Consider the following 12,108-nt stretch of genomic DNA (forward strand, 5'->3'; position numbering starts at 1 on the left):
AAATAAATAACCCCATACCGTGCGACCAATTATTATCTTCAAGATTAGAAACAAATGGTTCTCTTAAAACCTTCTGCGTTTTCAAAATCACCTAAGCCTCTTCCACAGCAAGGCGGCTTCTCCGACTCTCTGATCGGTGATACTGTCGAGGCAGCTGATGCTTTTGTAAGCCAATGGGTCTCACCACACCTCTACGATTCTTCTTCCACTTCCTGCAGCCTCTCTTCCCTTTTCTCCGCGGAGAACCGCGGAGAAGGAAGACGCTTCCTCGACGTCCTGGCCAAGTTACATTACGCTATACAGAGCGCCGGTTTGGTGAATCCGGACTCTGCTAAGCTTTCTCAAGCACGTGATCTGATGCAGACGGCTATGAAGTATTTGGAGAAGGAGTTTTATCGCGTTTTGAAATCGAACCGCCGATTTTTTGATTCAGAATCTATCTCTAGTTTGTCTAGTAACGAGAATGTAGAAGGAGATGCTGATGCTATCGAGGATTTGAAGATGATAACGAACTGCATGATCTCATCCGGTTACGAGAAAGATTGTGTTAAGATTTATAAGAAACTTAGAAGAAAGATGATCGTCGAGGCCTTGTCTAACCTAGGATTCGAGAAGTTAACATCTGCGCAGATGCAGAAACTAGAATGGGAGATTCTCGAGAAGAAGATCAAAGGTTGGGTGAGGCTTGCTAATGTAGCATTCGTCACACTGTTTAACGGAGAACGAATCCTCTGCGATCGAATCTTCTCCACATCCTCCTCTTCCTCATCCGTCTCCATCGCTGAGTCTACCTTCGTCGAGATTACGCTGCAGAGCGCGTTGAAACTCTTTATCTTCCCCATAACCGTCGCAAAATGCAAGAAGACAGCAGAGAAAATCTTCCCAACGCTCGACGTTTACCAGACGATCTTGCATGTTATTCCCCAAATTGAGCAGATCTTCAGCTACGATTCAACCGCCTGCGTGCGAACGCAGGCGGCTGAATCTCTAGAGAAGCTCGGAGAGTCGGTGAACGCGATGATGATCGAGTTCCAATCGTCGATCACGAAAGAGTCTTCCAAATCGCCGATTCCATGTGGGGGAGTCCATCAGCTCACGAGGTACGTGATGAACTTCATCGTCTTCCTCGCGGATTACAGCGACTCGCTCACCGCCATTATCAAGGATAAGGAGTCCTCGTTGCCTTTACCGGAGGATTACTATAATAACAACAACAACGAAGAGAATCCAGAAAACGCTGGCTCTCCGATGGCAGCGAGGCTCGCGTGGCTGATACTCGTCTTGCTCTGCAAAATCGACGCCAAATCTCGTCTCTACAGCGACACGGCGCTCTCGTATCTCTTCCTCGCCAACAACCTCCACTATGTCTTGATCAAGGTGCGTACGTCGAACCTCAAGGTCGTTCTGGGAGACGACTGGGTGGCGAATCACGAGGTTAAGGTGACTCAGTACCTCGAGAAGTACGAGAAAATGGCCTGGGGAGATGTGATCGCGTCGCTCCCGGGGGTTTCGACGGCGGCGGCGAAAGCGGAGGAGGCTTTGAGACGGTTCAACAAGGCGTTTGAGGAGACGTACAAGAAGCATAAGAATTGGGTCGTACCCGACCCGAAATTGAGAGACGAGATCAAAGCGTCTATAGCGAGTAAGCTCATGGGCGGGTATACGGGTTTCTATAAGAAGTATCCGGTCGGATCTTCGGATATTGTCAGATTTACCCCTGAAGATCTCAATGGTTACATATCCGACTTGTATATCGGCTTGAGAGGATCCGTGCCCGTATCCACAAACTAAAACGTCTTTGGATCCGGATATTGCTCAATGTAAAAGTCCAAATCACTGTGTTGTGAATAATGTAGAAATGATATTCAAATTGTCAACGAATCATGACCTGATTCTGGGCAAAATAAAGCCCATGAAATATCAGCGTTAGGCTTCAAATCGGAATAAATAAATATTGTAACAATTATCAGCTGTAATTATATTTATTTATTACATTTTTTTAAGAAAATCTTGTAATGTTATAAAACATTATTTATCACACAACATTAATATTGAGAAAAAACATTACATTTGGGTCCTAAATTTAAATTTTGATTTAGGCGTTCAAAATATCTGGGCCAACCCTGCAAGGCTGCAACAAATGAGAACGTATGTGTTTGTATGAATTCAGTAAAGGCTAATACTTTTATTTTGTGATGTTTACCATTTTATAAGCTACACTAACGGTTTTCATTGCAGTTGGAAGCTATCACAACCGTAGAGCAAATTCTGGTTTTAACATATTTTTAGTTTCTGAAAAGTTTCTGAAAAGTTTCTTGCTAAGTCAATAAATATTTCTTAAACTTTTGGAAGTAATTATAATTAAACCAATAATCAATGGAAAAACAATATTAATTTAGTAAAAATAGGTAAATATATTTAGTATTTTAATTTGAAAATATACTGTAGATAATGATAGTTGACCGACAAATATATTTCAATCATTCGCCCACAACAATAGAGTTACTCTAGATAACAAATAAAAAGGAATTGTGGTTGGGAAGTAAACTAGTTAGTTGAATAAGTCTTTACAGATCAATTTATCTTAATATTCCGTATGCAAACATATGAGGTATATACCAGTTTGTTCGATGTATCTGCCGTAGTCATACATTTTCAGATATGTCATTTATAAAAAGTGATTCAAGTCAAGGGTTATAGGATAACGTGCTATCTTTATAGAACCATAGTTTATGTCTTCTTTGTCCACGGTTTGCCTGCATTAAAACATTGTCTCACTGTCTATCTAATTCCTCCCATCAGAACATGATTTAGTTACGATGTTTCTGTGAGTATTATCATTCCATTTTCTTAATAAAAGGAGACTTATGTTTATGTGAGTATTATCTAATTCCACCCATCAGAACCTTAACTTTCAAGGTTGATCAATTATTTAAAGTTTTCATCTGTCCATTTTCTTAATAAAAATCGAATTGGCAGTTTTAGTTTCTTTGGATAAACTCAAGAAAAATCAAACTTAAGTACTAGTAAATGATAATGAAATGACCAACAAACTAAAAACAGCGGCAAACATTAAATTCACCATTATTAGTAATAGCGTCTAGCTAGACTACTCTTAATGCTATCACAAAAGTAAACGCGTGATCGCTATTGACAGCGTAATGTGTCTACTACATAAACGGTTATATATTGTTTTGTAAGATATTTTAGAAGATTAAGATTCAACTATTATTGGATGCTAGATTGTTTGTTGAATGAGTCAAACTTTTCCCATACCAAAATTACAATAACCTTCCTTACGTAGTTGCGTAACTAAAAGAGGAGATGGTTTTGAATGTGAATTGGTTTATCAGTTATAAAAGGAAAGGACGTATGTACACGCAAATGGTGTGAGTAAGCGTTGGATGATGGCTTTGTAGTAAAGGGAGAGTTGACGTAATTAAGTTGTTGGAGGTTGAGATAAGCTTGTCGACTCACAACACTCTCACATTTTTTTTTTCACAACACTCTCACTTGTATCCTAAAAGTTCATGATTTCCTAAACCTTCTTCATACTCACAGCTCACCCAATTCTATTTATTGCTCTTTCATCTACAACCTCAACATTTTTATATAAAACCAATACAATATAAAATTAAAAAATTGTGGTATTTATGTAACTATATTATAGAATTTTCTATACTTTCAGTTGAAATTACGTGTAATCAGATACTTTAGGGTTTTCTTATTATGGAAGTTACTTTGTAATTTAAAAAAAAAATCATAGAAAAGTATATATATGATGGCTTGAAAAGTCAGACAAAGTTTTTCTCCACTGGATTTGTATATAATATTACATCCACATCAATGTACCATCAATATCATGACATTGTTCAAGATTTCAACCATAAACAATGTACTTCTATCTTTTGCTTCTCCGAGTATTGGCAACTAAAACTAAAGTCTTATATTAGTCCAGAAGCTGTGTTTGACTGAACAAGTGATTTTACGATTCACATGATTTCATAGTACGTGCTACAAGACACGGTCACGTACGAGTGTAACTCGCAAAGATGGACCATTCTCCCTTAGTTAACAATACCACATCGTATGTAAATACTCAGAGTTCTAGAATCTAATCTTTTGTGTAACCTTGGATTCACTAAGTCAACTATGTGATACAAAATATATGGCCAGCTTGTGGATTGGCATATATGTTCTACATATACTAGACTGTACGTATGAAAATTTAATAAATAATTAAATAGACAGAACATGTGAAGTCCATCGTCCACTTTGTACATCCACATCAATGTGCCACCTTATTGTTATCAATTTTCTCAGCACCAGTCTGTGCTTGTCAGTAAACTTTTCAAATTAAACTGTACCCCACACCAATGGCATTGACTCTTTTTGGACAGCATGAGTTGTCAATAAACGAGACCTGTCTTTTCCTGTTTCATTGTCCTCTTATATATCCCCACAACAATCTTGGCTAACATCTTCATGCAGTTTTAAATACACTACTTCTTCTTTAACCCAGAGTTTCTTTTTCTTTTTTTTTAAATGGATATTCTCTGTATCCTCTCTTCTCTTCTCATTCTTTACCTAATCTTCAAGATCTGGAAACACATAGATTCCAAAAGAGATCAAAACTGCTACATCTTGGACTATCAATGCCACAAACCTTCAGATGATCGTATGCTGAGTACTCAAATCAGCGGTGAGATCATCCGTCGAAACAAACACCTTAGACTCAACGAGTTTAAGTTCCTCCTCAAAGCCATTGTTAGTTCAGGTATCGGAGAGCAAACCTACGCACCATGTATCTACTTTGAAGGACGTGAAGAGTCTCCTACCATACAAGACGCTCTCTCGGAGATGGAAGAGTTTTACATTGACACAATCGAGCAACTCCTAAAGAGAAACAAACTCAAACCTAAGGACATCGACGTACTCGTGGTCAACGTCTCCATGCTCAACTCAACACCTTCTCTATCCGCAAGAATCATTAACCATTACAAAATGAGAGAAGACGTGAAGGTTTTCAACTTAACAGCGATGGGATGTAGCGCGAGTGTCATATCGGTAGATATTGTTAAAAACATTTTCAAAACGTACAAGAACAAGCTTGCTCTCGTTGTAACGTCCGAGTCGCTTAGTCCTAACTGGTACAGCGGAAACAACCGGTCTATGATTCTTGCTAACTGCTTGTTCCGGTCCGGTGGCTGCGCGGTTCTTTTGACCAACAAGCGATGTCTAAGCCCCAGAGCAATGTTTAAGCTGAAGTGTTTGGTGAGAACGCACCATGGAGCCAGAGAGGATTCATTCAACGCGTGCGTCCAAAAAGAAGACGAGCTGGGACGTGTCGGTATCCACTTAGACAAGACTCTTCCAAAGGCAGCCACTCGTGCTTTCGTGGACAACCTCAAAGTCATCACTCCCAAGATTCTTCCCGTGACGGTGCTCTTTAGGTTTATGCTGTCTCTCCTTCTCAAGAAGCTTCGTAGAAGCCCTAGCAAAGGCTCCACGTCCAACGTGGCTCAAGCAGCTCCAAAGGCGGGGATTAACTTCAAAACCGGTATTGACCATTTTTGCATTCACACGGGAGGCAAAGCGGTTATCGACGCGATTGGTTATAGTCTTGACTTAACCGAGTACGATCTTGAACCGGCGAGGATGACGCTACACCGGTTTGGGAACACGTCAGCGAGTAGCTTGTGGTATGTTTTGGGGTACATGGAAGCGAAGAAGAGGCTGAAGAGAGGAGATAGAGTGTTCATGATAAGCTTTGGTGCTGGTTTCAAGTGTAATAGCTGCGTTTGGGAAGTTGTGAGAGATCTTAGCGTTGGAGAATGTTTAGGGAATGTGTGGAACCATTGCATTGATCAGTACCCACCAAAGTCGTTGTTGAATCCTTTTCTTGAGAAGTATGGTTGGATTCGTGAAGAAGAAGATGCTGATACGTTCAAGTTCCGTACGTGAAGAAACTATGTGACAGTGTTTTTCTTGTAGTAATTTAAAGACATACAATTATTTTAAACCGTAAATCTGAAACAAAGGTGACTTGTGTCATTCTTTTTCTATTTTTAAAATTATTTGGATTATGTTTGGTTACGATTTTTTTTTTTTCTTTTCAAATTGGATGACAAAGAAATTGTGGTATAGCTGTCTCATACCTTTTTTTTTTGTTTTTACAAGTTTTCAGTGTAATAAGGTATTTACTGTATTCATTTGGTGAACAGTAATACAATAAGAAAGCATCATATTGTAGTGTCAACTTCTTAAAAATTGTAAGCTATTAGGACATTTAGTTAAAAAAAAATATATATATATATGTCTTCTCTGTATTATTCGCTTTAGGAAGCCGTTCCTAAATCGAAGATCTTTAGGTAAAACACACATATATTAAAAAAAATTATCTAGTAAATTTCATTAAAATTATAAATTAATATTATTTAACCAATAATTACTAAATATAATTGGCTACACAAGTTTTAATAGAAATTATCTAATCTGAAACATCTTATATATTAAAATATCAAATTTTTTAAAACATTCTACATTTAGAAACAGGGAGTAAATAAAGCTTGTTATCAGTTGTCACACACATGTATGGTACTCCAACTTTAGTAGTTGTTTTTTTTCAAACGTTAGCTGTTATAATATGACACTAGACCTTGACCCGCGCGACCGCGCGAGTATTTAATTTGTGTTATTTGTTAATGTAGTTATATTTTTAAATGTAAATGTTATATTTGTACTTAATTTTATATTTTAGCGTAAAATGTATCACCGGTATTAGGTATTATATAAAAAATCTAACATTTATATAATAATATCCATGTCTAAGATATATAGCTAACAATTTTTTTAAATAAAAAGTATAATAATAGACAATTATGAATTATTATGATATTTATAAATGAAACATTAGTTATAATATTTGTAAGAAAATAAAATGATTGTTAAAATTCTATGAAATTTGGAACATATACAAATTAAGATTGAAAATATAAATTTGATGTAACTGATAAGAAATTATAAATGAGTTTAAATTTATGTACATTTAAACCACGACTTTGCAGATGTTTGCTTTTATTTTTGTAAATAAATATTTATTTTGTCTAAGTGATAATATGTATTTTAAAATTTTACCTGTGTTAAATAATTATTTAATAAAATTTCTAATCATAATAATTTTATAGTTTACATTTTTAAATTTTATTTTATCTTGTAAACTGTCAATTGTATTACTACCATTTTTTGAATATGATCCTTGCATCTATTCAAATATTTTATTTTGGTTTTTTTGTGGATCAAAATTTTATGAGAATGTCTAATAAATTATTTTATATACATGGTAAGTTTGTAAATAATTATAATGGTGCATGTAATATATTTATATTGGTAAGAAGTAGAATTTGTTCCAAGAAAAAAGAAGAGTAACGTGAATTGTGAGAGAGAATGAGACAAAAATGTAATTTATATTGTTACATAAATATTTTGTGTATATTATTGATATTCATGAATGTTTATAATATTAATATGATATAGATAAGTTAAAATATTTACATTTAATTGATTGTGAATTTAATTTAGGAAATGTTTTATTAATTTTTAAAAAGACATGGAAAGCATAAAATTAGGAGTAATTATTACTTCATTAATTTTAGAAAAGACAAAGATTACTTAAAAGTAGGTTCATTTAATTATTTCAATGGCATTAAGCTGTAAATATTGTGTAAGTTTAAGAGTTAATCTCAATTTATACTTCTCTTTTAATAGATTAGATTCTTGTCTGTCTTTTTATGCTAACTTCTTGTACTGTATTTTACTCATCTTTCAGTAATTATACGGCATATATTTTTTCAACAAATCAATTTGAAGTCAAATCTTTTCTTTTAATGATAAACTAAGTAAATAATGTATAAACATTGTTTGGAAATTTATATTAAAAATAATATTTAATCTTCTTTTCATGATTATGGATACTGGCCTTGTTCTCTGCATGAGGGCTATTTGTATATTTTTGTGTCAGCATTAGGAAATAACTATAATTTCTGGGGGGGGGGAAGGTTCAAAAAGACTGTTTGGTGTGAACGCATTCAATCCGCATTTGCGTTCACCACCCGATTCTGGTCCCATATATTCTCAACCAGATTCACAAAATATAAATAAAATATTGGAATCACTTGAAATATCTGCCATATATATTCGTTGTAGAATAAACCACACTTGAAGCAGTAGAAGGGATCGGTAAAACATATCGTTCACCATGCATGTCTATTGGTTGTAACAACATTTGTAATATTATATTATAGCTATGTGAATATTATATAACATGATGGTTCTTTTTTTTGTGTGCAAAGGCTACATGATGGTTACTATGAAAGTTTTCAGAGTTAGTAGAAGAGTAGGCTACGTAAATAAGAGAGACTTTGAAGAAGTGTAAGATCTTATGTATAAGCTCGAATAATATAAAGGCAGACATACCTAAGTGGTTGAAATGAAATTAATTGTGCCTACTTGCAGGTATTTTATTCGTAAAAGAAGCTGTTCCGTTGTGACATTCATCTAAAACTTAATTGTCAATTATTTCTCAAGTGATGAATTTATATTTATTGCACCAATTCAATTTATTACTTCTGGTTGTGGTAGACTCCATTACACCAATATATACTGGTCGAAGACTTGGTATCCATGTTTCAAAATTTAATGCTAGTTGTAGTATTATTAATGAAACTCCTGCACTGGAGCTTTTGAACGAATTAGTGAAAAACATGCGAAGTTTTTTTATGAGTAGTTTTAACAATAAAAACTCAATTCGATGCTGCGTGTATTAATATCACCATTGCTCCTCAGTTTATTCTTATGTTAAGTCGATTGCTTATCATGCCATTGTTGCTGCTAACAACAGATATTTAGAATATCTCAAGCATATATTCAGGCCAAGAAATCGTATCGTCTACTTTGCAAAATGGGTGTTCTTAATATTTTCACATATTGGAGAATTATATAATTAAGCTAGTGACTGTCAAGTGCCAAAGCTTCATTTAGATTGTATGAATGGTTAATGAGTTCATTATATGTGGTAAGTTAGTGTCAAGCTTGTATATAATCCAGAAGATTGAAGATATACGTGTATTCACCAATTCCTTAGAGCATCCGCACACAGTTTTCGAAAAAAAAAAATATTAAAATAAACAAAAGCAATGAACCTGTCTCTTGGGAGTTCACTGCACTGAACCCGATCATCACTGTAGTGCAGGCCCCACGACACGTGGCGGCCCGCGATTGGTCCGATTAATTAATTTTTAAAAAAAAAACAAAACAAAAATCAAACAAAGAAAAATAATAATAAAAAAATACTTTGTGAACCCCTTCCATGGGGTTCACTAATGCTGATGCTCTTAGTTTAAAACCAATTCAAAAGTGAGTTCATGGTGTTACCTACATACCAAGACATACGTTTTTCATATCATCACCTACTTCTTCGTTATTCATGACAAAGTAGACATAGACTGCATGTATATTAATACTAGTAATAACTATTAATCGTTTTACACGAAATTTGTGATATGAACACACCACGTAAGTAATAATGCCTTACCTGGTCGCAACCGCAAATAAAATATGTTCAGAGGCTCATGTATTTCGAGTCATGTAACACATGCATAAAGTAAAGCGCACAGAAGGGCGGAAAAGCCAAGCATTTCCAATATCAACGAGTGATAAACCAACTAGCACAAACAGTTCTTATTTTGTACAAAACATTTACTTTAGTGTTTTGTCGTGGTACCGTCATTGTATTATAACCATCCAATTTAAAGGCGTCTTCTAATATTACTTGTTGTTAACAAAAAGAAGAAGAAAAAAACGTGTTAACTTTAATTTTATATTCGCCAAACCACTCTAATATAGAAACGAACTTACATCTAAGCTAAGAAAAGAATCTACTTTACTTGGTATCTTTTTAAAATCAAACAAAAATTAAAATAAGTAAAAGTTGTGTTCCTAGAATAATATACAAATGTACAAAAGGGTGTCATGATCACTCTCTTTCAAGAAAGTTAACACAAATAATTTTTTGTAATTAGATTCGTTTTCTTCTATTGGTCAGTCGAGTCACATAGAAAAGTGATTTCCATTGCTTTACATGTGCCTATGTCCAAAAAACTTTTCATTTCTTATAAAACCTTTACTGATCTTCTTGTTTCTTCCACTTCATCCTCTCTCTTTCTTCGTCTTAAAATCATTTTACTTTTGGATCAAGTCCTTCTTAACCTTCACACGACCACCAAACTTCTTCTGTCTTTGGTGTTTGCAGTTTTTAGCCTCGTGGCTGCATCAACAGCAAAAAATGGAAGGGGAAGAAGACACCGTGCCAAAGAAGAAAATGGCGAAACAGCTGACCGGAAAACGCGAAGACACACTGCTCCATTCAGCTGTGAGACGTGGAAACAAGGACGAAGTAGTTGAGATTCTTACAAAAACCAGAGAGCCTCAGTTGAATGAGCTGTTGGGGAAACAGAACCAATCAGGTGAGACCGCACTCTACGTTGCAGCAGAGTATGGTGATGTTGAGATTGTTAAAGAGATGATCAAACGCTACGATCTTTCTCTCGTTGAGATCAAAGCAAGGAACGGATTCGATGCTTTCCACATTGCTGCCAAGCAAGGAGATCTCGGTAACGTGTAACACACACAAACACTTTTCAAAAACTCACCACTAAAACAGGTCTTAAGGATTATTAACATTTTGTGGACTTTTTACAGATGTGTTGAAGGTTTTAGCAGAGGCTCACTCGGAGCTAGCCATGACGGTGGATTTGTTGAACACAACGGCACTGCACACAGCTGCAACGCAAGGACACACGGATGTTGTAAACTTTCTACTGGAACTAGGAAGCAGCCTAGCGGGAATCGCCAAGAGCAACGGTAAGACCGCACTCCACTCTGCGTCAAGGAACGGGCACGTGAAGGTCGTCAAGGCTCTATTAGCATCAGAGCCAGCGATTGCAATCAGGATGGACAAGAAAGGCCAAACAGCGCTTCACATGGCAGCTAAAGGAACAAACGTCGAGGTCGTAGAGGAGCTTATCAAAGCGGATAGATCCTCTATAAACATAGCAGACACAAAGGGAAACACGGCGTTGCACATCGCAGCTAGAAAAGGAAGATCACAGATCGTTAAGCTGCTGCTAGACAACAACATAACGGACACAAAAGCTGTTAACAGAACGGGAGAAACGGCGCTCGACACAGCGGAGAAGGTTGGGAACCCAGAGGTGGCTCTTATATTACAGAAGCACGGCGTCCCCAGCGCCAAGACCATTAAGCCCTCAGGGGCTAACCCTGCTAGGGAGCTGAAACAGACAGTAAGCGATATCAAGCATGAGGTTCATAATCAACTTGAGCACACGCGCCAGACGAGAAGACGCGTTCAAGGAATCGCAAAACAGCTCAACAAAATGCACACGGAAGGTCTCAACAACGCGATCAACTCAACCACTGTTGTGGCCGTGCTGATAGCTACGGTTGCCTTTGCAGCTATCTTCACTGTCCCGGGGCAGTACGTAGAAGACATAACTAATCTTCCAGATGGGCATTCACTAGGAGAAGCCAACATTGCATCAACGACCCCGTTCATAATCTTCTTCATCTTTGACTCCATCGCACTCTTCATCTCATTAGCAGTTGTGGTGGTTCAGACGTCGGTGGTGGTGATAGAGAGCAAGGCCAAGAAGCAGATGATGGCTGTGATAAACAAACTCATGTGGCTCGCCTGCGTTCTTATCTCTGTTGCCTTTTTGGCTCTGTCGTTTGTTGTCGTTGGTGAAGAAGAGAAGTGGCTAGCTATTTGGGTGACTGCTATTGGTGCGACTATCATGATCACTACGTTAGGGACCATGTGCTACTGGATTATACAGCACAAGATTGAAGCCGCCAATGCGAGAAACATAAGAAGATCCTCCATCAACAACAGTAAATCTGGTTCTTGGGGGATTCCTCAGCTTACGGATACAGATGTTCTCCAAAACGAGTGTAAGAAAATGTATGCAATCTGACTTAATGTACACGGCAAGAACTTGATATACCATGAGAGTTACCTGAGAGATGCTTTGA

At 36.7% G+C, this 12,108-nt stretch overlaps 3 protein-coding genes across 3 annotated transcripts; all 3 read left to right on the forward strand.

Annotated features, from left to right (window-relative positions):
- The first annotated feature begins 1 nt into the window (after nt 1).
- Nucleotides 2-3,044, forward strand: LOC103871519 (exocyst complex component EXO70H1). Its single transcript, XM_009149773.3, has one exon. The coding sequence runs from the start codon at nt 55-57 to the stop codon at nt 1,789-1,791; it is 1,737 nt and encodes a 578-aa protein (XP_009148021.1). The 5' UTR covers nt 2-54; the 3' UTR covers nt 1,792-3,044.
- Nucleotides 3,045-3,287: 243 nt separating this feature from the next.
- Nucleotides 3,288-6,099, forward strand: LOC103871521 (3-ketoacyl-CoA synthase 3). The gene has a single exon (XM_009149775.3). It carries the CDS (start codon nt 4,546-4,548, stop codon nt 5,962-5,964), a length of 1,419 nt encoding a protein of 472 aa, XP_009148023.1. The 5' UTR covers nt 3,288-4,545; the 3' UTR covers nt 5,965-6,099.
- Nucleotides 6,100-6,505: 406 nt separating this feature from the next.
- On the forward strand, nt 6,506-12,098 carry LOC103871523 (ankyrin repeat-containing protein At5g02620). Its single transcript, XM_009149779.3, has 2 exons — nt 6,506-10,670; nt 10,759-12,098. The coding sequence occupies exons 1-2, from the start codon at nt 10,139-10,141 to the stop codon at nt 12,048-12,050; spliced, it is 1,824 nt and encodes a 607-aa protein (XP_009148027.1). The 5' UTR covers nt 6,506-10,138; the 3' UTR covers nt 12,051-12,098.
- The last annotated feature ends 10 nt before the right edge of the window (nt 12,099-12,108 follow it).

The sequence above is a fragment of the Brassica rapa genome, chromosome A06 (assembly GCF_000309985.2).
Source record: "Brassica rapa cultivar Chiifu-401-42 chromosome A06, CAAS_Brap_v3.01, whole genome shotgun sequence".
In the NCBI taxonomy this organism is placed as follows: Eukaryota; Viridiplantae; Streptophyta; class Magnoliopsida; order Brassicales; family Brassicaceae; genus Brassica; species Brassica rapa.

Coding starts and splice junctions, on each gene's coding strand:
- LOC103871519 (XM_009149773.3), top strand. CDS start 55: ATGGTTCTCTTAAAACCTTCTGCGTTTTCAAAATCACCTAAGCCTCTT.
- LOC103871521 (XM_009149775.3), top strand. CDS start 4,546: ATGGATATTCTCTGTATCCTCTCTTCTCTTCTCATTCTTTACCTAATC.
- LOC103871523 (XM_009149779.3), top strand. CDS start 10,139: ATGTGCCTATGTCCAAAAAACTTTTCATTTCTTATAAAACCTTTACTG. Junction 10,671..10,758: donor TGCCAAGCAAGGAGATCTCG/GTAACGTGTAAC, acceptor GACTTTTTACAG/ATGTGTTGAAGGTTTTAGCA.